This window comes from Ictidomys tridecemlineatus, chromosome 4 (genome assembly GCF_052094955.1).
Source record: "Ictidomys tridecemlineatus isolate mIctTri1 chromosome 4, mIctTri1.hap1, whole genome shotgun sequence".
Taxonomy (NCBI): domain Eukaryota; kingdom Metazoa; phylum Chordata; class Mammalia; order Rodentia; family Sciuridae; genus Ictidomys; species Ictidomys tridecemlineatus.
In genome coordinates this window covers 33,190,896-33,215,270 of record NC_135480.1, presented here as the reverse complement: position 1 = coordinate 33,215,270, position 24,375 = coordinate 33,190,896, and the positions used below count along the sequence as shown (strand labels likewise).

The 24,375-nt window shown below is 33.2% G+C and overlaps 1 protein-coding gene across 2 annotated transcripts in view; it reads right to left on the bottom strand.

Annotated features, from left to right (window-relative positions):
* Dcdc1 (doublecortin domain containing 1) overlaps positions 1–24,375 on the bottom strand; it is a 485,491-nt gene that overhangs the window by 194,827 nt on the left and 266,289 nt on the right. For both annotated transcript variants that reach the window (XM_040284557.2, XM_078046288.1), the window contains 3 exons: positions 17,019–17,079; positions 5,245–5,379; positions 4,700–4,857 (listed from right to left, as the gene is read on the bottom strand). In XM_040284557.2, coding sequence (XP_040140491.2) covers positions 4,700–4,857; positions 5,245–5,379; positions 17,019–17,079 — 354 coding nt within the window. The remainder of the gene's footprint in view (positions 1–4,699; positions 4,858–5,244; positions 5,380–17,018; positions 17,080–24,375) is intronic.

The window sequence follows — 24,375 nt, the reverse complement described above, 5'->3', positions numbered from 1 at the left end:
TCCCCACCCCCTATTCAATTTAAATATGGTTAAAGGGCTCCTTTGGATAAACTAATGTAAACAAACACATTCCAGATACTTAAAGATGCCAGAATATGGTATTTATTTCATTTTGGACCAAACTTGGAATTAAATGTACACACAACTTTCTTTATTCAAGAAGAGAGCAAAAACATTAAGGTGTGGCTAAAGGAAACAAGAAAATATGACCTATCATGAACTAAGAACCTTATATTTAAGACTTCATATAGTAAGATATTTCCCTTTTCTCCCATGGAAGAATTAATTTTTCCATGTTACCAAAAATAAAAAAGAGAAGTAAAAAAAGAAAGAAAAAAGAAAAAGTAAAAGGTCAACACCAGATGGTTTTCTGAAATGTTTGAAATGTACATTAAACAAAATGAATCCATAGGTAGTTAAGCCTAATTTGGGGTTATTGTTTTAGAGTCTGTGTGTGTGTGTGTGTGTGTGTGTGTGTGTGTGTGTGTGTTGTGTTTAAGAATAGAACTCAAAATACACAAATTAAATGGTAAGCCTGATCAACTCTCATGATGTAACACACATGACATTTTAGTATTTATTTAATATAACTATGTGTATAATACCATTCTCTTATAAAATCAGTAAATAAAAACTAATAGGAATGAGGGTAGTCAAGAGATCCACCTAGGCCTCGATTCAAATCCTCACTCCCCCATTAACCAGCTGTATTACTGGGCACATGAGGTTGCTACTAAGAGCTTCAGTTTCTGTATCTTAATTGATATGCACCTATGCCAGGTGCACTGGTGCATGCCAAGTTATTCCAGAGACTTAGAAGGCTGAGACAGGAGTATCACAAGTTTGAAGCCACACTCTCAGCAACTTAGCCAAGAACTTCAGCAATTTAGCAAAACCCTGTCTCAAAATTAAAATTTCATAAAAAGATCTGGGGATGTAGCTCAGTGATAAAACATTCCCAGGTTCAATCCCAGTGCCCCAGTACAATAAATAAACAAACAAACAAACAAACAAACAAATAAAAGAGTACCTCTATCATCAGGTTATGATTTTTTTTGGTGTTTTTTAGTTTTAGGTAGAATATTTTTATTTTACATTTATGTGGTGCTGAGAATCGAACCAAGTGCCTTGTGAATGCTTTGAGAGCACTCTATCACTGAGTCACAACTCCAGCCCAGGTTATGATATTAATACCAAATCAACCTCTCATGATATTATGAGAATAAATACTTAGAAAAGCAATAGTCACATGGTAAGTATCCAACAAATGACAACTATTAGTCCTGTCGTGAAGCTGAACTGAATCACCAAAGCATGAAATACCCTGGATAATCATGACAAGTTATAGTCATATTATTAGAAAAAGACTTTTAAAATCTCTTATTCAAAGGAAGTCCTCTGCAAATCAGTCTAGGCTGCAGATCAAGATAGTTGAATGCAACAGGAAATCAGGAGTTCATAGCTTTTCTTAATATTTCCTACCTCTTATTTAATTTTCACTGAATACTGAATATATTGCTATAACTTTTAGTTTTCCTTTTTTAATTTTTTCTTATCTAAAAGTTCCATTTCCAAGATATCAAGTTAAAATAATAGTCTCTATTTGAAAATCTGAAGATTTTGAATAATACTAAGACATGAGCATGAGTAGTCAAGCAGTATAAAGTAGTGGTTCAGAATAAAACGGAGCTAGGGGAACTCAGAGGACTTCATGAAGTAATTGAATCTCTCCATGTCTAAGATGATGATTCCTCTGTTTTACTTACCTCATAGGTTTTCAGGAATTGATGTACTTAAAGCACTTGAGCAAAGTCAGTAAATTTGAGCTGTTATCATTTATAATCTACTGTTATCATTTATTTTCACAGATTACCTGCCACTACTTAACAATCTCTGTCTTCTCCCAAATTTGGCTATTGTAGTTTACTCTTTCTTTGGCTACTTCTAAGGAAGCACTTAAATTTATCTCTCTCTTTTAATTATTTTCAATTACATATTCTTTGTTCAGATTTTCTCACGAATATTTTTCTTGATGTGCTAAAATCCAATTTCCACAGCTCAGATCATTTCACATAATTTCTTTATGATGTGCTATGAATTTTTTCTTTAACTGAATTATCATTGAGAAAAGCAAGAAAATGTAAAGCTCTCTCTCAAAACGGCAATAGTATAACACAGATTTTCTTACATTTGGAAAGTACACAACCTAACAAGACAACCTAAGGTTCAAAGTAACCCACATGCCAAATTCTGCATTGCCTTCCAATTTTGCCCCCTACAGTCCACCAAAATAAGAGGAAAGTGATTGCTCTAAGTATTTTATTTTTAACTCAAAACAACTTTGGTAAAAAGAGGAAAAGAAACTGAAGTAGCATCTACTGATAGATCTATTTCTGTCTTGCCTCTGGCTTACTACACTCACCTCTTCTGTTAAGTTTCTGCCACATTCTTGATGAGGTAAATTATGAGGGTAGAGGGGAAAGAAAGTAGATAAATCCCTGTGGCTTTAAGGAAGGGGGCCTAAAACACAAATCCTGAGAAAAGCTCACTAAGAAAAGTCCCCTGGGCAATTTCTCAAGAAAGAAAACTCCAAATATGTTTACTAGTCAATTCCTATTGACTAAAAACTACAAATCAAAATGTAATAGTCCCTATTATCCATAGTAGATACAGTCTAAGAAACCCAGTGTTTCTGAAGCTGCATGTAGTACTGAATCACATATGTTTCTCCTATAAATTAATATTTATGATAAAGTTTATTTTATAAACTAGGCATAATAAAAGAATAAGAACAATACTAATAAAATAGGATGCTGTAACAATATACTGTAGTAAAAGTTACTTAAAACTTATGAATTGTCTATTTCTGGAATTTTCCATTGAATATTTCTGGCTCAGAGTTGATGTTAGGTAACTGATATTGGAATTATAGGTAAGGGAGAATTACTAAACAACCTCATTTAAAAAATCTTTTCTATCTCTACTTGTTTTTAGAATATTTTCAAAACTACCACTTATTGAATGCTTACTACTTTATTAGAAATTGAAAGGCTCTTTAATTCTAACTCAGGTATTACAATATATTAGCTGCCACTAATCACATTTTTCGGGGGGGGAGGTCACTTTTTCTAATACTATATGCCTTTCTCACAATATTCAGTCATCAGATTGTACCTCAGGGAAAACACAACTACAGAATGCAAAAGCCAAATCTCTCAACTACCCAATGCTTTCAGGAAAAATATCTCCAAGTTGGGGAACAGGAAAATCATAAGGAATCAGGTGAGTTAACAGGAGGGTCCTATTCACATTGGGGCAAGTGTTCTAGAAGCTGAAAGAAGAAGTAACCCATTCCTCTTTCCTCAGCAGAACTTAAGTATTTATAAAGACAAAAGCCATGAATAACAACAACCTCAAACATTCTGTCAAAGAGTATAGAGAATAAATGATTGTCCAAAAAGAACAAAAATGGACTCAAACAGCAGTATTATCAGTTCCCAAGTGCCCCAGGGTTCCTTGAGTTCCTACTTTAAATGAGAAACATCAGACAAAGACTGTTGTTCCCAAGGGACTTATGTTCTAGTGATGTGAATAGCCAGAGTGGCCTGGATGTGTGGCTACAGACTTGTGGTCACATTGTAGAGCATCAGAGGGATGAGAATCTTGTATGTGATATAAAGATAAGTGACAGGGAAAAGAAGACCTGGAATCTAAATTTTTATGCTATCCAAGACAACATCATGATATGATATCATAAGATACTAAATGTACTTCTGTGCCTGATCAAAATAACAAAACCAAATAATAAAGACTGAATAAATTGAAGAGTCATTTTTGCTATCTCTTAGGAGGGAAATTCCCCTCCTATCAAAATCCAGGTGGAAATATGTAACTTAATAAAAAGTAGCTTAATTTAAATAAAAACTATCATTTTTTTCCTTTTTTATGCAAGAGACATTTTTCTCTTCAAGTAGTATATTTACATTTAGGAGTTCCTTTAAACTTTATTGACTATGATAAGAATTGTACTAGTTCTTTGAGAATATTTCAGTCAAAAGTAATTCAAGAAATTATAGATTAAAATTACATTTTATAAAGTCATTTTGTGATTTACAACATCAAATTATAATAATAATAATAATAATAAAATTCAGCTTCCAATTAAGTAAAGAGAATTGGAGAAATCATTTCCATTTTTCAATCAAGGATAATTTTCAGTTGGTTAGCAGATCACTGATATTGCTCGTATCCTGGCAGTAGAAATGGTGTTAATTTGTAAGCCATCACTACTTGAGTTCATCTACTGTGCACTTAACCTCAGATACAAATATAATGTTCTCCTGGTGGAAAATAAAAAGGAATGTTCATGGGTGTGGTCTTCTTAAAGACCTTTGGCATTTTCACAATTGGGTATATGCTCAGTACTGCCTTCACTTAATCATGTTATTTTATTGTATTTTAGTGAGATTCAAGGGAAGCAATCCATCCTCATTATGCTTTTGAAAAATTACATGTATCAATCTTTAACAAAATATACATGTCACCTCTCTTCATCAAATGTGACCCTAAAACTACACTGATTGAAAGCCAAAGGGCTGTTGAGGTATTTCAACAATCATCAAGAAATCAATCTTACATGAAACTGAAGGAAAACATCGAATGTCATTGAGCAATAAAGCTCAGTCTGTCAGTGCCCTACCTCTGAGCGGAAGCCTTAGGATGTTTCTCCTCCAGTTTCCTCACCAGTGCTACTGTCAGCTGCCCTGTCTCCTCAGGAGAACCTTCTGGCATTAAATGGGTGTCTGACGGTTCTGGCAGTTGCTTCAGATCAGGGTTGCTGGCACATTTTTGCAGAACCTAATACACGAAATATAGGAATAATGGAGCTAACTTCATTGATTGGAAATATCTTAACTATGTTTGCCAAAAACATAATATGCACTTTTCATGCTTTCTTCAGTTTTCATAGAGCATGAAATCACTTGTGCAGAGCCAGAACAAAAGAAGGCAATCCAAAGATAAAGCTAGTATATCACCATCTATTTAATAAAATGTTTATATAAATATATGACTTTTATATAAATATAAATGTGCATATGGGTATTGAGGTTATTTCTTAAACAATCTGTAGCATTAAGTTGTGAATTTATGTTTGGTTCTTGAAAACAACTTGAACATATTTTCTCTTTTCAAAACACATTTTAGAGATTTATTTCTGTCTTGCCTCTGGCTTACTACACTCACCTCTTCTGTTAAGTTTCTGCCACATTCTTGATGAGCTGTGGTCCAAGCACCATGGTGAATGTGATACTCTGTTTGAGTCACATCCACTTGTACATTTAGCTCCTCCAGATAGGTCAGAACAAATTGAGGATAAGCCTATAAGAAAGGAAAGAATGAGTACCAGTTTTATAAGTTGAAACCAAAAATCTATTCTATTAGAAAGACAGAATATAAATTTCATTAGTAGTAAAAAGATATTGATATGTTACTATCAATCATTACATATACAGTGTGTAATTCCTGTATTGTTTGGGAGTACTCTGTTCTGCTCTATAAAACAAAAACAAAATGGAATGGATGAAACTTATCTGGGTTAAGCATAGATAACTTAGTAAGCTGAGAAGTATCAGACAGAGTAAGCATAGCATGTGTCTGTGAACAGAGATAGAAAGAGATGGACAAACTAGATATTTAGTATTTTTAAAATAGTAACTAAAGCAACAAATGTTTTGATACACTAAACATAAACAAAGCTTATGAGGCACATAATGATCATGAGATGTTTAATTAGCCACCCCATTGTTGACTCTCACCTGGGATCCTCTGCCAAATAATCCATCTCTGCTCATCAGGCTATGTGGCACTGCTATTGGACAAGCATTTACCAGCTTACATGAAGCAAGAGTATGTGACTGACCAGACACTTTTTGTCTATTAGGCCCCTTGCTCAAATATCAATACTGGTTTTTGTATCCACATCAAATGGGAAAAGTGATGTAGCACAGAGAAAGAATATATAAATACAGAAGAATAAGATTCAGTAATATGGCCCTTTGACTCACTGGTGCCTTATCTTAAATGTGTTAGTCTGACCATCTCTCTTTCCATATATTTTGCTTTGTGTTTTGAATTGACCCAATAAATCATGATCTGAGCATTTTAATTTGGTCTGTGCACCTTTCTGTTTCATGAGCTCTAGGATAGGGTACCTAAGCAGTATACCCACAAGCTAACATTGCATCAAAGTAATTTCTTACATGATAATACATTTATATCTGAATCCTTAAATCAGCCCTCTGAAATAGCTATTACTATTATTACTATTTTAAAGAAGAGGAAACAGACACAAGAAGGTAATCAATTTATTCAGTATCATTGTCATCTAGCTTATTAACTAGTCTAGAAAGCCTAAATATGCTGCCGCAACTATGATATAAAGTCCTTGCCATGTCTTTGAAAGTGTGCAACGAAAGTTTGAACAAAAATACAAGGATCTCTCTCCTTGGTCTATACCCAAAAGACTTAAAAACAACATACTACAGGGACACAGCCACATCAAAGTTCATAGCAGCACAATTCACAATAGCTAAACCAGATGCCCTTCAGTGGATGAATGGATAAAAAAATGTGGCATATATACACAATGGAATATTACTCAGCAATAAAAGAGAGTAAAATCATGGCATTTGCAGGTAAATAAATGGAGTTAGATAAGATGATGCTAAGTGAAGTTAGCCAATCCCAAAAAACCAAATGCCAAATGTTTTCTCTGATATAAGGAGGCTGATTCATAGTGGGATAGGGAATGGGAGCATGAGAGGAATAGAAAAACTCTAGATAGGGAAGAGGGGTGGAGGGGAAAAAGAGGGGGATGGGGTTAGAAATGATGGTGGAATGTGATGGACATTATTATCCAAAGTACATGTATGAAGACACGAATTGGTGTGAATATACTTTGTATACAACCAGAGATATGAAAAAATGTGTTCTAAATATATAGTATGAATTATAATGCAGTCCATTGTCATATATAAAAATTAAGAAAAAATACAAGGAGATGTTCAGTGTACAATTCAAGACACTAAGGCTCTTACTATTCTGGAAAAAGAGATATTAAATTGAATTTTATTAGAAATGTACAAGCAAATATACACACTACAAATGCAAGGCATTCCAGAACCATAAATACATGTTCATAAGGGTCCGAAGTCAATCTTAAAGTTCTACATACTGTATGATTCCAATTGTTGGACATTCTGGAAAGGACAAAACTAAGGAGACAGTAGAAATATCTGTGGCTGCTAGACATTAGAGAGAATCAAGGGATGAATAAGTGGAGCACAGAAAATTAGAGGGGGCAATTAAGCTATTCTCTATAATACTATGATAAATGGTGGATACATGTCATTAGATATTTGTCCAAACTTACAGAATCTACAATACTAAAAGTGAACTGGAATGCAAACTACAGTCTTTGGGTGATAATGATGTGACAGAGTAAATTCATTGATTGCAACAATAAAGCCATTCTAGTGCAGGACGTACATAGAGAAGGCTGTGAGTGTTTAGGGGCACAAAGGATATGGGAACCATCTCTATCTTACACTTGAATGCACTAAAAATGCTCTAAAATGGACTGTTTTTTGAAAAATGTAAGAGAAAAATAGATAAATCATACTATATCAAAATGTTTGTGATACAAACAATGCAACCTAAAAAGAGAAAAAGACAATCAACAGAATGATAAAAATGTTCACAAATCATGTGTTTGATAAGGGATGTATATCTAGAATCTGTAAAGAACCCTTATACTAAATAACAAAAAGACAACCCAATGAAAACATGACCAAAATATTTGAACAGACATTTCTCCAAAGATGATATACAAATAGCAAATAAGCACATGAAAATACATTCAACATCACTAGTCATTAGGGAAATGCAAATCAAAACCTTAATGAGATCACACTTCATACCCACCAGAACGTCTATAATCAAAATGACAGAGAATAAGAAGAGTTGGCAAGGATGTGGAAAAGTTAGAACTCTTAAATGCTGATGGTAAGAATGTAAAATTATGTAGCCATTTGTTTAGAAAACAATTTTATATGTTAAAAGTACAGTTATTATATGATCCAGAAATGTACTGTTATAAACCCGTAAGAAATGAAAGCATATATCTACAAACTTCTGTGCCAATGTTCATAGCATCATTATTCATGATAAGCCAAATAGTGAAAGCAAATAAAATGCCCATCAACTAAAAAGTGGATAGATAAATCTGACATTTTCATACAATGCAATATATTCAACAGCAAAAAGAAATGAATTATTAACACATGCTACAACATGAATGAACTTGGAAAACATTATGCTAAGTGAAAAAAAAATCAATCATACCAGACCACATATTCTATGATTCTTTTATAAAATGTCCAGAATAGGCAAAACTATAAAGAAGGTAGGAATAGTGCAGCGGACAGAATTGGAGAAATATTTGTTAAGTACAGGTGTCTTTTAAGGAAGACCAGATAGTTTAAAATTAAATTGTGGTAATGGAGGGATAACTGTGAATATATTGAAGAATAGTGACGGGTACAGTTAAAATGGTGGATTGTATGGTATTTAAATTCTATTTCAATAAATCTGTTTTGTGTAAGGAATTCAATTTAAAAAATTAAAGGGCAAAGTATTACAAGATTTAAACCAGAAAAAATACACTAAAGATATACAGGAAAACATGGAGAAAAATGATGCAAATTAAAAGCATGGTAAACATAATTTTTGTTGAATCAATCAATGAGTGACTATCAAAATTTTAAATGTGTATTCCCTTTGCCTTAACAAACATACATGCATAAGAATGTTCGTTGAAGCATTATTTACATTTACTTAAATGTGCATCAACAGAGAAATTATTTAAAAAGAAAGTAGCTTAGATATAGATGTCAATAGGGGAATATGATCACAACATGTTATAAAGGGGAAAAAATTGGTCACAAAATCTTATGTGTGGCTATGTGCAAGTGTGTGTGTTTGTGTGTATGTATTTGTATCTAATTAACCAGGAATGATATACCATCAATGATAATATTTGAGGAAGATGGATAAGAGGTACTGTTGCTTATTATTGCAAAAAGTTCTTATTTATTAGAGCCTTTTAAAAACTAACATATGTTACTTTTATTATTTAAATGAGAACTATGAAATTTATGTACATAACACCTAATAATTTCTGTGAAAATATATATAAACCTGCTATTAGTGAATAAATGGGAAATAGAGATGAAGTTTGAGAAGAAGGGACTTTACTTCTCATTAATATATCTTTTCTGATACTAACTTATCATGCATATATTGCTTTCATAACAGTATTTTAAAAACAATTAAAATAGTTTCTTTCTTTTTTTAAGTGCTGAGGATAAAACCCAGAAACAGGCAAATACTCTACCACCAAGCCACAGCTCCAGTCTCAAAATAGTTTCTTTATTGCACATAACCTTGGGAAAAGATTTCTGAATTACTAAGTTAACCTGAAATATTAGTAAAAAGAACTTTAATACAAGAAAAATTAGGATTTTCATTTTACCTTGAAGTTTCTATTGCGTTGTTATTTTTTCTTATGTCAGCTCTTATTGTCTTAAATATGTTCAAGAAAATGTAACTGATGAAAAAATGATAGATGATGTAGAAAGACTATTTTACATTGGTTCTACAGCAAATATCAAAGATCAAATTGAGCAAAAAAAGACAACTGTATTTTCAAAAGACAACTGAATTTTTAAACTCTAGATTCTGTATTCCCTCCAACTCATATGAATGAGTGGAAGACATAATACCAAATATGTTCCAAAATATTAGAACATTAAAAGGATCAACTTATAAAAAGCAAAATAAACAATATCTGCTTTCTAAGACAATAAGTGCCCAATGGCATGGCTCTGATGGTGGCAATCACAAACCAATTCCTATATTCTAATGCTGGTTTCATATTAGTGTACTCTCATACAGGTAAAGGCATTTTATGTAGATTCACTTCTAAGGTATACTTTCCTAATATTTGAAATTGAGTATACCTGGAACATGGGAAACTGTAATATATACAATGAGATGGTAGGGTCATGATGTGGGTGAACATTCTGTTAGGCATTGCAGAAGCAAAGACCAAAAATTCTGTAGCAACAAAATGTCATGGGCTTTGTTTCTTGGAGTTGACAGACTAGCAAAGGTGGCAGACACGTATCAAAAACAAAGTGATGAGTTGTAATCCATCCCCCCCCCACCATGCATTTGGAGGCATATACAAATGGTCTAGGCACTTTCCCTTTGGGATTACTCTAAACCATTCCTTCCCCAGGTGATGGTTATTCTGAACATGTGATAACACAGCTCTTCCGTGGTCTCTAAGACCAAGTGAGCTTGCTCTGTAACCAGGCACCCACTGTTTTGGTCATCAGAGGACCAATATAAAAGACTCCCTTCTCCTAAAGCTGGAACTCTAATCTTTTCTCATAGAGAGTCAATAGCCTAATATTTCAACTTTTCCTCCTTTCTACTGCAGCATACATCACCCTAAATTGACCTCCAATTTCTTAATCCTTTATTCCATTCAAAGTCCATCAGTCCTTTGGATTCACTGCATTCTTATCATTCTAATCCACTTTTCACTAACAAAAGATAAACTTTAACAAAACACATTTTTGATCACATCATTACCACTTCAAAAACTTCAAATAGTACCAGTACCTACTGATTAACATCCTGCTGTCCTAGCCTGGTTTCAAATTCCAGCTATTCTATTTACTGACTTTGTGACCTTGGGTAAGTTCTACTACCATGAGAGAAGATTTTCTGTTGACAACTGAATGACAGAATGCTTTCATATTTATCAAAATTCATCCCAGAACACAACAGTAACTGGGTCACAAAAACTACCCCATGCACTTATGAACACAACAGTAACTGGGGCTTAGGAAGTTTTTGTGACCCAGTAGTTTTTGGGGGTAGTTTTTGTGATCCAGTTACTGGGGCTTAGGAATCATTTTTATCATCCCCAGGATATTTCCTCCATGTACAGTAGAGAGGCCATATAGTTGACCTAACTCTTGGGCTGAGTGTTTATGTCCTTTAGAAAAGTGCAGTAGGCAGGTGGCAGGATCTACCTGGAAATTTTAAACTCTAGATTCTATATCTCCTTTTAGTCAGTACAAAGGTTACCCATGTTTGTAAAGAGTGTCCCTTTCCCCCCATGGTAATTATAATGTTTATCACAGAAAACTTAGTAAATAAAGGAAAAAATTTATTCATCCTCCCACCGTCTTTTTCACTTTTAAACTTCCAGTTGTTTCTGTGCTTATAAATCTTTATTTGGTGTGAAATAAATCAATATAAATACTATTGTTTTCTTACCTAATTTTTCCCAATTAACAACATTTGTATTTTCATCTCTAATTATAAGTTATCCTACATTATTAGCAATGCCAACATTTACTACCCATAATATCCATAATGAAGATATCTTTACACAATCTAACTAGCTTACTTAACTTGCTTTCAGTTTTCACTATTCTAAACAATGTTAGAATAACTGTCCTTGAAGATATATTATAGTGCATATTATTGATTAATTCCTTGGGGTAAGTTGCTGTAAGTGGGATTTTTTAATTCAAAAGAATACAATTTTTTAAAGGATTTTGATAAATGTTGCTAAACAGATGCTCAAGAATATCGTACCAGTCTCTTAGATTGTCCTCAATGTTCCCTGCTTCTAAGTGTTCATATCTTTGTATAGTCCCCTCCCACATTACATGGGGGTTGACCTGTGTGACCCAAAGAATTTGGCAGAAGTGGTGGATGCCACTTTTAAGATTAGGTTACAAAAGACACTGTAGTTTCCACTGTGTTGTCTTGCTTCCTTCCTCTCCCTCCCTTGGTTCCCTTATGTTTTGAACAGCATTCTGGAGAGGCCCACACAGCAAGGAACTAACACCTCTGGTCAATAGCAATGTGTTAGTGTATTTAAAGGTCAATTGTCTTCCAACTTTGATCAAACCTTAGATGATTGCAGACCTGCTTTACATCCTGACTGCAGTCTCATGGGAGACTACCTAGCTAAGCCGCTCCAGATTCCTGATCCACAGAAATTGTGAGGTACTAAGTGTTTGCTGCTTTAGGTCACTATACTTTGGAGATAATTTGTTACATAAAAACAGACAACTAATACTAACAGGAAACAATTATGTTTGTTCTCTAACATCTTTATCAACATTGAATATTCCTAATATAATATATTCCTACATGTAAAAGGGAGAAAATACTATCTAATTATTTTATAATTATTAATCTCAAGTGAAGCTGAACTTCTTTTATTTACTTAGCTCTTTTAATTTTTCTTGTGTATTTCCTTTTCACACCCCTTGCCCATTTTTCTGGTGAAGTGTTTATTTTTTTCTATGCTATATCAGGCTTATTATATGTTTTGATCCCTCTGTAATATTACCTTACAATGATTTCCCTTATTTATCATATTTTCCTATTTACTTTTGCTCAAACTATTTTAGATTTAGAAGGTTTTTAAAAATTCTTTTATATCCAATGAGGTCTTTTCCTTAATGTAGTCTGTCTTTGCATGCTTCTAAAAATATCTACTTACTACTCAGCTAGTTAGATGCTTTAATCCATGTTTTCTTCTATTCTCATGTTAATTTAAATCTTTAATTTAGCTGAAACTGATAAATTGCATACAGGAAATAATGTAATTTAATCTTTGCAAATGAGTAGAAGAATGGAGTAGAAAACACTCAGAACAAAAGAAAAAAACCTCATTCAAATAAAATACATCTATTTAAATTTCTTCATAATCATTATCATTATTGGCTACAAATTATCTATTGGTTATAGGCCAGGATCTGTACCAAATGCTCACAATGCTAGTATTAATTTCTCCATTTTGCAAATGAAGAATGGGAAGCTTAGAAAGGTTAGATGACTTGCCTAATATCATATAGCCACATAAGTAGTGGAGACAAGGTTTGTTAATAGCAGTAATCCTGTCTTTCAAAAAAATGACATGAGCTTCATTCATAATCCAGCTTCAAATAATTATAAGATTGTTCTCCATTCTATCCTTAACAAAATGGAAGTAGTGATACATATGACTAAGTTTAGAGTTAATCAAAATTTCTACACCTCTGAAAGAATGAAGTTTCTCATTAATACACAATTTTCTCTTTGAATCTAGAATAACTGCAACAAAATTATTAGTGATTGTGTTTGAGCAGGAGTTTTATAATTAATACCTGCTCCAAATTAATATTTGAAACATGAAAGTGTGTATCATTGCTAGTTAGCCATATATGGTTAAGAAATTAGAAATTTTTAAATTGACAGAAAAGAAAAGATAAAAAGGACAGAAGATAAGTATATATTTAAGCACCTACATTTGGGAAAAGAAAAGAAAAAAATATACTTAAACCTTGGTTCCATTCTTTGATGTCTGTTGGTAGGAAAAGCAAGGCACAAGACAGAATTACAACTCCCAGTAATGGGAGTCTATTGTGTTCAGATGTGTCCCAACTAAGTTCTCAGGTGCAGCTCCAAGCCACACAGCTGAAGAGACATTTTGGCACATTATATTTTTACCAAGATGTACAAGCTTCATTCTTCCTGTGACTTCTCTCCAACTACCTAGAATCTTACTCCACCTCAAAAATATGGTTATCAGAAATGTGATGAAGGATGGATGAGGGGAAAGTAGAAATGAATCTTTGAGTGAAATTATGTAGAGGTAATCTTTTAAATACCTTGACATTTTAAGGTTGTGTCAAATTCCTTGCTTATGAGCAAAAGTTAAAGATTTAGAGTCATGATTAAGCTAGTGAATACAGTCAGGATATTTGCCAGTACTATAATAAATAATTTTTTCAGGGAAAATGCTGTTATGATAAATTTTTACATTTAATTGTTATCAAACTCTCTAAATTTCTAAAATGATGTAGGATGTCACAAAATGACAGCTCAGCCATGTATTTATAAAATAGTAGAGAAAAATGCTTCCATGTTTATCAGCCAGAGTTCATTAAGGAGATAGAAACTACATAACAGTTTACTATATAACAGTTTAAGTTTACTATAAATGATAAGCATAAATATGACAATGGAGTGACAAGTGATTGGAGTGGCTATTAAGAGTTAAAGAGAATACTCAAGAATATATAAATAGCAAATGTTATGAGAAGCTACTGCTGCTGGATCTGAGAAAAAAACACCCAAGAAAGAGGCCTGACCCAAGGCTGAGATCCAATTCATATCATAGAAGGCACATTCCTGACTCACTCAATGTCAAAGAAGTCGCTGAGGTGTCACACCAGTGGATTCACCATGTGAATGGCACATTCCATATGCCCATGGAATGCCAGTAAAAGTCATCTAATGGAAGGTGCAGAGCTGCTAACATAACTCTACTAAAAAGCAACTTGCTATGGTCTGAATGTCTCTCCCAAAATCCTTATGCTGAAACTTAATCACCAGTGTGATAGTATTAAGAGATGGGACATTTAAAAGGTGATTATGTTATGAGGTCAAAATCTTCATGGATGAGAATTATACTCTTATTAGAAGACTGAAGTGGGTTTGTTCTCTTCCATCCCAAATACCACGAGAGGACAAAGCATTCTTGTCCTTTCCAGAAGATGTGGAAACAAGGTGCCATCTTAGAAGTAGAGAGCAGCCCTCAACAGACACAGAGTCTGCTGGCATCCTGATCTTGGACTTAACTGTGAGAAATAAATTTATAATGTTTATAAATTACCCATTACTGGTATTTTCTTATAGTAGAACAAACAGAATTAAAGTACCACCCAAATGAGTTATGCTTGGATAAAGTATTCATGGGAGTATGCCCCACTGGCAGCACTCTGCTGCAAAGTTGGTCCCAAGGCAGGTAAAGGGTAGGATTGGAACTGAGAGGCAATAAATCAATAACTGACACACTATGTGTTATATGTTGAATTACATCTTTAAAAATGATAAGTTGAGCACAGCCTGGAATCTGTGAATGTGACCTTATTTGGAAATAGCGTACAGTCATGTGATCCTTGACAAAGGTGCACAAAGCTTACTTTGGAGAAAAGATAGCCTTTTTAACAAATGGTTCTGGGACAACTGGATATTCCTACATAGAAGAATAAAACTCCCATCTATTTTATCCTGCACAAAATAAATAGAGTGTGGATCAAAGACCTAGGAATTAGACCAGAAACACTGAACTGTTAGAAGACATAGGATCAACTCTCCAACAAATTGACTTAAGGACCTACTTCCTTAATAAGACCCCTAAAGCTCAAGAAATAAAACTGAAAATCAACAAAAGGGAAGGCATATAATTAAAAGGTTTCTGAACAACAAACAAATAAGAATGTTAAAGAGAGCCTCCAGAACAGAAGGAAATCTTCTTCAAGTACTCATCCAACAAGGGATTAATATCCAGAATATTCTGCTGTATGTATACACATGGATGTATAACCAATGTGATCCTACAATCTGTACACATGAAAAAATGAGAATTCATACCCTATTTGAATCAAATGTATGATATGTCAAGATCATTGTATTGTCTTGAGCAACTAATAAAAGAAAGGAAAAAAAATATCCAGAATATATAAAGAACTCAAAAATCCTAACATAAAAACCACAAATAACCCAATAAATAAATGGGCAAAAAGTTTTAAACAGATATTTCTCAAAAGAAGAAATAAAAATGGCTACAAATACATGAAAAAACATTCAATATCCTTAGCAGTCAGAGAAGTACAAATCAAAACTACAGTGAGATTTTATCTCACTCCAGTTACAATGGCAGTCATCAAACATACAAATAAGGGTCAGGCTCTGTGGCACATACCTGTAATCCCAGCAGCTAGGCTGAGGCAGAAGGATCACAAATTCAAAGCTAACTTCAGCAAAAGTGAAGCACTAAGCAACTCTGGGAGACCCTGTCTCTAAATAAAATACAAAATAGGGCAGGGATGTGGCTCAGTGGTCAAGTGCCCCTGAATTCAACCCTTAGTACTACCCCCCGCCCTGCAAAAAAAAATACAAATAATAGCTGGGGTTATAGCTCAGTGGTAGGGTGCTTGCATAGCATAGAGGGTGAGGCACTGGGTTTGAGCCTCAGGAACATATAAAAATAAATAAGTAATGTTATTGTGTCCATCTCTAACTAAAAACATTTTTTAAATACAAATAACAATAATTGCTGGTGAGGACATGGGGTAAAAGGTACACTTATACATTGTTGGTACAAATGCAAATGGGTACAACCACTTTGGAAAGCAGTATGGATATTCCTCAAAAGACCAGAAAAGGAACTTCTATAAGATCAAGCTACCCTATTCCTTGATATTTATCCAAAATAACTAAAATCAACATATCATAATAATACATGTATACCAATATTTAGCCAAGTGATGGAACCAGTTTAGGTCTCCATCAAGAAATAAATGTACAAAGAAAATGTGGAGTTTTATTCAGCCATAAAGAAGAATGTGATTGTGTCATTTGCTAGTAAATGGATGAAAATGGAGAACATCATGGTAAATGGAATAAACTAGCCTCAGGAAATGAAAGGTTTAATGTTTTCTCATTCTATTATATTGGGGAACATAATCTACCAAATAATGATATGTCCATGTATGAACATAATACAATGAATGCCACTTACATATATAATTAAAATATAATAACTAACTAAAATAATAAAAATAACAATAATAATAATAGAAGAGAGATGGTAAAGTATAATAAGTGTTTTGGGGCAAAGAAGGAAAGGGAAGTACTGGGGAATAAGATTAACCAAATTATACCATGTGCATGAACAAATATGGCATAATGAATCCCACTATTATGTATAATTATAATTTACCAATAAAAAATAAAATTAAAAATATAGTGCATATTATAGAAATATGGAAACAGAAAAGCTTTAGAATAAAAGTTGTGACATATAAAGTCTTTACCTTAGAATAAATACAGCCATCCGTTCCGAACACCCACTTCTGAGATTCATCTCCTTTATGTCTGTAATGAGAATGTAATTTAGAGATTGACACTCTTTTTCCACACAGGAACACTTGTAGGTTTCAAATAAAATTATCATTTCCATATTGCCTAGCAAGAGGACAGTCCACACTCTACCAATCTTCACTGCTATTTCAGCATCTAAAGCCACTCCATGAGACAACCAATTTCTCTGCTGTAGTACAATGCTGTGGTATCCAAAAATGTGGTGTGTGTGTGTGTGTGTGTGTGTGTGTGTGTGTGTGTGCGCGCGCGCGCGCGCACATGTATGTGTATTACCAATAACAGTGATGAAAAGTTTTAGAGAATAAATATAATCAATAAGAATATTATAGGAAATTATCTCCCTACCCTAAAGATCCTTTGTGAGACAAAAAGAGAAGAGCTTAATTAGGTATAAGATTTAAAAGTGGTATAGAAAAGGATACCATGAAAAATTAGGAACCTCAAGCAGCTACTTCTGAAATGACTAGAGAATCTTATTAAGAAATATCATATTCCCTGAGCTAAACCTCAGTAAGGGAAAAAATCTATAATATGATGAAGTCAATCATGCTAAAATTAACTAATCATGTATTCATTAATATTTAGAAACTTTACAAAGGTAGGACAAAATGAATTAAATTAACTGTAACAGGATGTTAAACAAGACTTTTACTACTGCCTCTGAGTTTTGACAGAAACATCCAAGGTTGAGAATAAGCGGTGTCAGGTAATGTTCAATTCTAAAAGAAGATGCTATTTGATCTGGGCACAACATATAAAAGCAGCAATCCAAAACTGGTTCAGTGCCTATCATTCTTCGCCCACATTCAGTCTACATAAGGGAATGTGAAGAGTTCATGAGTATATTGAAATGGGTGCTTAATAACAATGTAGGTCTCCAGACCCCTATCCTCAGAGATTCGATTCTGAAGGTCTGGACACCCAAAAACATATGTTAACAGATGTTGCAAGTGATCCTCATTATGGAAGCTTGGGGGATTCATGTGGTCTGTAGATCAGACTAGAGAAACCACTGAACTAGAATGATAAAAGCAGCAAGAAAAGAAAGGTCCAGATATTTAAAGTTCAGATATAATACATAGATCCTGGGGATATCCTGGCCTAGTACTCTTTTCATAGGTGAATAAGGTGAGATATGGAGAGGTACAATGAACGGCCAAGGCAGAGCAATAGGAATTATCCAAATAGGTACTAGAAGCCAGAGTCCGTCTGATTATCAGCATGCCACCATCTCAAATGGATTGGAAAAGTTTAACACAAGATTTTTGTGTTTAACTTGAAGATTGAAAATGGTATCGACATTTTAGTCTCACTGATTACAACTTGACATATAATCTCAGAGACTTACTACACATTTATATGACCATAAATGTTTTAATACAATTGTGTAAATTGTCACCACATAGTTTCATACTATAACAATTTCTCCAGAGGTACTGAGAATGTTAATATTTCAACCACTAAATGAAGAATAGCAAAAACAGTACTGCTGATCTTTTAAGGCTGTCAATCTCAAGCTTAGAACTATACTTTATTAAATAAATTAAAAGAGTGATTGTTATACATCTTTAATGAAAATGTGTTGGGTTGTAATAAAATTTAATCCTTGTAATGTGTAAGGGGTATAGCTCATTGCAACTTTATTTCCCACAGGCAGTCCCTCCTGTTGCATAAATCATCATTAGTATATTTGTTCAAGATCAAATGAAAAATGATAGTTTTTTCAAACTATAAGACATTCAAAATCCAAAAATTTTGTCTTTTAGTTGAATTATAGTGTTGGCTTAAAAATAAATTATATTGATTTCAATTTTGACTTTCTTTTAAAAAATTTTTTAAAGAGAGGGAGAGAGAGATTTTTTAATATTTATTTTTTGGTTTTCAGTGGACACAACATCTTTATTTTTTATTTTTATGTGGTGCTGAGGATAGAACCCAGTGCCCCATGCATGCCAGGCGAGCACGCTGCTGCTTGAGCCATGTCCCCAGCCCCAACTTTCTAAATTTATACCATCTTTTTCCAATAATAATAAGTACAACAGGAAAGATGTATACAAATAGACAATTGATGTGAGGGCAGAGACCAATGTGTATTCTCAGAGCCAATCACAGTGCCTAGCACATGAGATTAAGGACATCTTTAAATGTCAGAATGTTACTATCCTAAAAATTAATAATAAGGTCATTATGAAAAGTGTTTTAAAATACAGTTGGCTAGGGGACTTATGGTGCTAAAGAACATGTTACACCTTTTAAGAATGTAAGAAATAATTCTGGAAGAAATATTATAAGTTTCCAAGTATTTGTCAAATTTTATCATAGCTTCAATTCTTTTCTAGCAAATATTTGCCCAGGAAATCTTTCTAAAAATATGCAGTTTTATATCATTGATTAGCCCTGTGAGCTTAATAGTAGTATTCCTTTGGGAATTTTATTTATATTAATGAACATTACCTTTGAATTTTACTGTTGTTTTTTTTTTCCAAATCTGTCTAGTAATGCCACATTAGGCAGGATGAGAAGCTATCATTCTAATCTATAATAACTTCCTTAAAAATAAAATTCCAACACACAAAACTACATCTGCTTATTTTTAAGATATTTTTATATGTTAAAAATCAAATTTTATTCAAGATACACTGATGATACTGATTTTAAAATGATGTCAGGGATTTTCTTTTTGGCCAATAAGTAGTGAGCTAGAAAGATTTTTTTAAATAAAAACAAAATTAAAAATAACAGTAACAACATCAATAATGAGAAGAATAAAAAATGAAGGAGTAATATTCTACCCCAAAATCAGTTACAAATATCATAACTGACATAAGCTGAACTAAGGTCAACAGACCTAAGTTCAAGCCCTGGATCTGGATCTGACATTAATTAGATATACCTTTAATAGATCACTTAGTCTCTACTGGCCTTGGAATTTCTCATAATGATAATGAGTGATATCAATGATATTATCACCATCATCACCACCATTTTGTGTATGTATGTGTGTGTGTCTGGGGATTGAACCCAGGGGCACTCTACCAGTGAGCTATATCCCTAGTCTTTTTTATTTTTTTGAGACAGGGTCTCAAAAAAGGCCCAGGCTGGCCTTGAACTTGCAATCTACCTGCCTTAGTCTCTGGAGTAGCTGGAATTTCTGATGTATATTATCACATGTGGCTACTATTACTATTAAGGAGAGGTCTATAGTAGATGCTCTTCAGGGTCTTCTTTCTGAAAGTATATGATTTCCAAGACTATTTTATCTCATGCTGTCATTTTACATGTGAGGGTTTTGGTAAGCTTCCCTGTCCTGGGAAGCCATTTGAAGCTGTCTGGGAAAATGGGGAACTCTCTCTCTTTTTTTTTTTTTTTTTTGTAGTGGCTATTGAACCCAGAGGTGCTTTACACTGAGCTACAGGCCCAGTTCTTTTCACTTTTTATTTGGAAGCAGGGTCTCACTGAGTTGCTGAGAATCTCACTGAATTACTGAGACTGTCCTCTTGCCTCAGCAGCGGCACTGGGATTACAGACATGCAACTGTACCCTATTCTCAGTCCTTAAATTTAAGCAATATCAAGATAAAGTTGAGTTATTTATTATTTTTAAATAATTTTTATCATTGTTCTGGTTACTTGGTAATGACATCGGAGGCTTCCCTTCCTCCACTGATGGTCAGATACACAGAACAGAAAAAAAAATTAAAGGGAAAATATGTGCACATACTTGCTATATTGAATAAGATGACTGACATCAAATGAGACATAACTGAACTAATGAGGCATGATATGTTTACAATACTTTTTGTGAGTTGTCAGGTTGCTACTTTAAGTGCTAGTTCTATTATTTTTTTGCATATAAAAGGCTATGTCTTGATTCATAGCTTTTGTTAAAATCATTATACTACTTAGGAAAAGAGGAAAATTTTTTGTCTCTGGAAGTTGCTGTCACATAAGAATATTTATTGTTATTTATAGTGAAATATGGTTACCATAAAAAATAAGTCAGATATTTTAGATCCTCTAGAAAAGATAAATGCATTTGAGAGTGTACAACCAAAAGTGAGGCAAGCTTTAAAAATCTTGATCCTTACTGCTTTTTAAAGAAATGAAAAACAGCTTTATGATGAGATACTCTATATTTCCAAATGTTCTGCTACTTTACCTATACCCTGCAATAGATTTGTTTCCTGGTTAAAGGCAATCTACATTAATACAATAGCAAATAATCTTCATTTACATAGAGATTCTCCCCCCTTTACCTATCCCACCTCTCTCCAACCTTTACTTCTTCTTTACTAGATTAAACAAAAATCATTTATTGAAAATAGACATTTTCAAACTTAATACATTTTTTTTAAAAAAAACTGTCTTCTCTTTCTTGCCCAAATTCTCTCTGCAATAAGCAACAATGACATTAAAATCTTGAAATTCAGGCCCACTCAGTTTTCTGACCATCCTGATCAGAGTGGGAAAGAGAGTTCAATAGGCTAAGACTAAGTCAGCTAAAGAAATGTTGCACAGCCAGGCACAGTGGCACCTGCCTGTAATCCCAGCAGCTCAAGGGACTGAGGCTGGAGGATTGGGAGTTTGAAGCCAGCCTCAGCAACTTTTAAATATTTTTTTAAAGGGCTGGGTTGTGCCTCAGTGGTTAAGTGCCCTTTGGTTCAATCCCTGGTACCAAAAGAAAAGTAACATTGTACTACTTTCAATATGCATTATATCTAGTGAGGACCCTGGGCATGATAAACATGTCCATCAAGCTATAAGCTTCCTAGCACCTACCATTTTGACCTTGGCCATTGATCAGTTCTCCCACTGAGAAAGGCTTTCTTTCAGCATCTTCCTCTAAAGCAACCACTCAGTCATTCCCTACTCATAATTTTCAGTTTTTGTTTCTTTCTTGGTTTGTGTCTTAGTCTTTTTATAACAGCTTTATTGGAAAATAATTGATGTAGAATTTGTCAGTTCACAATTGAGATATATTTAAAGAATAACATTGGTGTTTTAAAATACTTTCATACATGTAAAATTATCAGGATAATAAACATATACTTATTCATCACCCAAAAATATCACTACCAAAGTTTCATTGTGCCTCTATTTAATCTCTTCTTCTGGTCCTTTCCCCACCTTTCTATCTCCAGGCAACTAGAGATCTTCATTTTATTACTCTAAATTAGTTCACATTTTCTAGGAATCAAACAACATGGACTTTTTTGGTTTTTCTTTTCTCCTTCAGCATAGTTACTTTGAGATTCACTCCTATCATTGAATGTATCAAGAACATATTCCTTTTTTTTTTCTTGCTGGATAGTATTCTAGTGTATACATAGAACAAAATTTGCTTAGCTATTCACCTATGAATGGACATTTGGGTTGTTTCTAGTTCTTTCAGCTTTTGGAAATAAAGTTTCTATGAACATTCATATATACAACTTTGAATGAATATGTATTTTCATTTTTGTTGGGTAAATTACTAGGAGTAGAATGGTTGGGTCATAAGGTAGATAAATGTTTCATATTTTAGGAAAATATGAACTGTTTTCCATAGTTTTACCAACTATGCACAATGAGAGCTCCACTTGTTCCACATTCTCACCAGTACTTAGTATGGGCAATCTTTTAAATATTACATACTCTGCTAGATTATAATACTTCATTGTAGGTTTATTTTGCATTCCTCTAAATATTAATGATGTTGATCATCTTTTTATATGGCAACTGTATATCAGCCTTATTAATGTCCTGCTTATTTAATATGCACCAATTTAAGAAAAAACTAAAAGAAGTACTTGTTGAAATAATTCATCTGCCCATATATTCCTGAGGTTTCTGCATGCTTTGCAAGTATCTTTAATTTGTGGCTTATGTTTTCATTTTTTTAACACTGTCTTTTAAAGAAAAGAAATTCTAATTTTGATAAAATCCAATTTACCAATTGATATTTTGTGTTTTATTGAAGTGAGTTTTGCCTAATACAAAGCCATAATATCATTTCCTATGTTGTCATCTAAAATGCTTACAGTGGGCTGGAGTTGGGCTCAGCAGTAGAGCGCTTGTCTAGCACGTATGGGGCGCTGATTTCGATCCTCAGCACCATATAAAAATAAAATAAAGGTATTGTGTCCAGCTACAACTAAAACAAAATATTTTTGAAAAAATGCTTACAGTTAAGTTTTGAGTTAATTATTAGTAAACCACTCTTGCATTCCTGGTGTAAACCTACCTCATATATGTTGTTATATATTGTTGAACTTAATTTTCTAAAATTATGTGAAGGTTTTTTTTTAACATTTATTTTCATAAACCGTGTTTTTCTTTTACTATAATGTCTTTGTCTAGTTTTTATTATCTGAGTAATACTGGCCTCCTAGAATCAGTTGGGAAGTATTACTTCTTCTGTTTTCTGGATAAGGCTGTGTAGAATTAATATCATTTGTCCTAAAATTTGGAGTAGAATTTCAGAATGAAGCTAGTAAAGCCATCTGGGCCTGAAATTTTCTTTGTGGAAAAGTTTTCAACTAAACATTCAATTTCTTTAAGAGATAGAACTATTCAGGTTATCTATTTCTTCTTGAGCGGGCATTATTTAATGTACCCCTTAAATAAATCAATCTTTACCATATAAGTTGAGAAATTAATTGGCATATACTTGTTCAAAATATTCTTTGGTTTACCTTTAACTGTCTGATATCATCTTTCTCATTCCTGACAATGGTAATTTGTATCCTTTTTCCTTTCTCAACAGTCTAGCTAGAAGTTTATTAATTTCTTTGATCTTAATTTCATTGATTTTTTTTTTAGATGTCTCCTTTGGTGCTGAGAAAAGAACCAAGGCTCTGAGTATGCTAAGAATGCATTCTACTACTAAGCAACACCTCCCATTTTTCTTATAAATTTCATATAAGTGTATTCATATAAATTTCTGTCTGAAAACTTCTTTAGTAGCATCTTACAAATTTTAATATGTTATATTTTCATTTTCATTCAGTTCAAAATACTCTGACATGTTCCTTGATTCATTTTTTATTTAGAAATGTGTTACTTCATGATCAAATACTTGGTTTTTTTTCAAAAAGATTCTGCTATTGATTTTTAATTTAAAATTTTAAAATGTATCCATTATAGACAAAAAACATACTTTGTAGTACTTGAATTATGTTAAATTTACTGAGACTTTCAGAGTCAGAATATGGCCTACTTTGGGTTCACATGCAGTCTGTCAACTTGAATGTCTTCTGCAATTGTTTTTTCATTATTTCATAAATAATAGTTAAGTCAAGTTGATTGATAT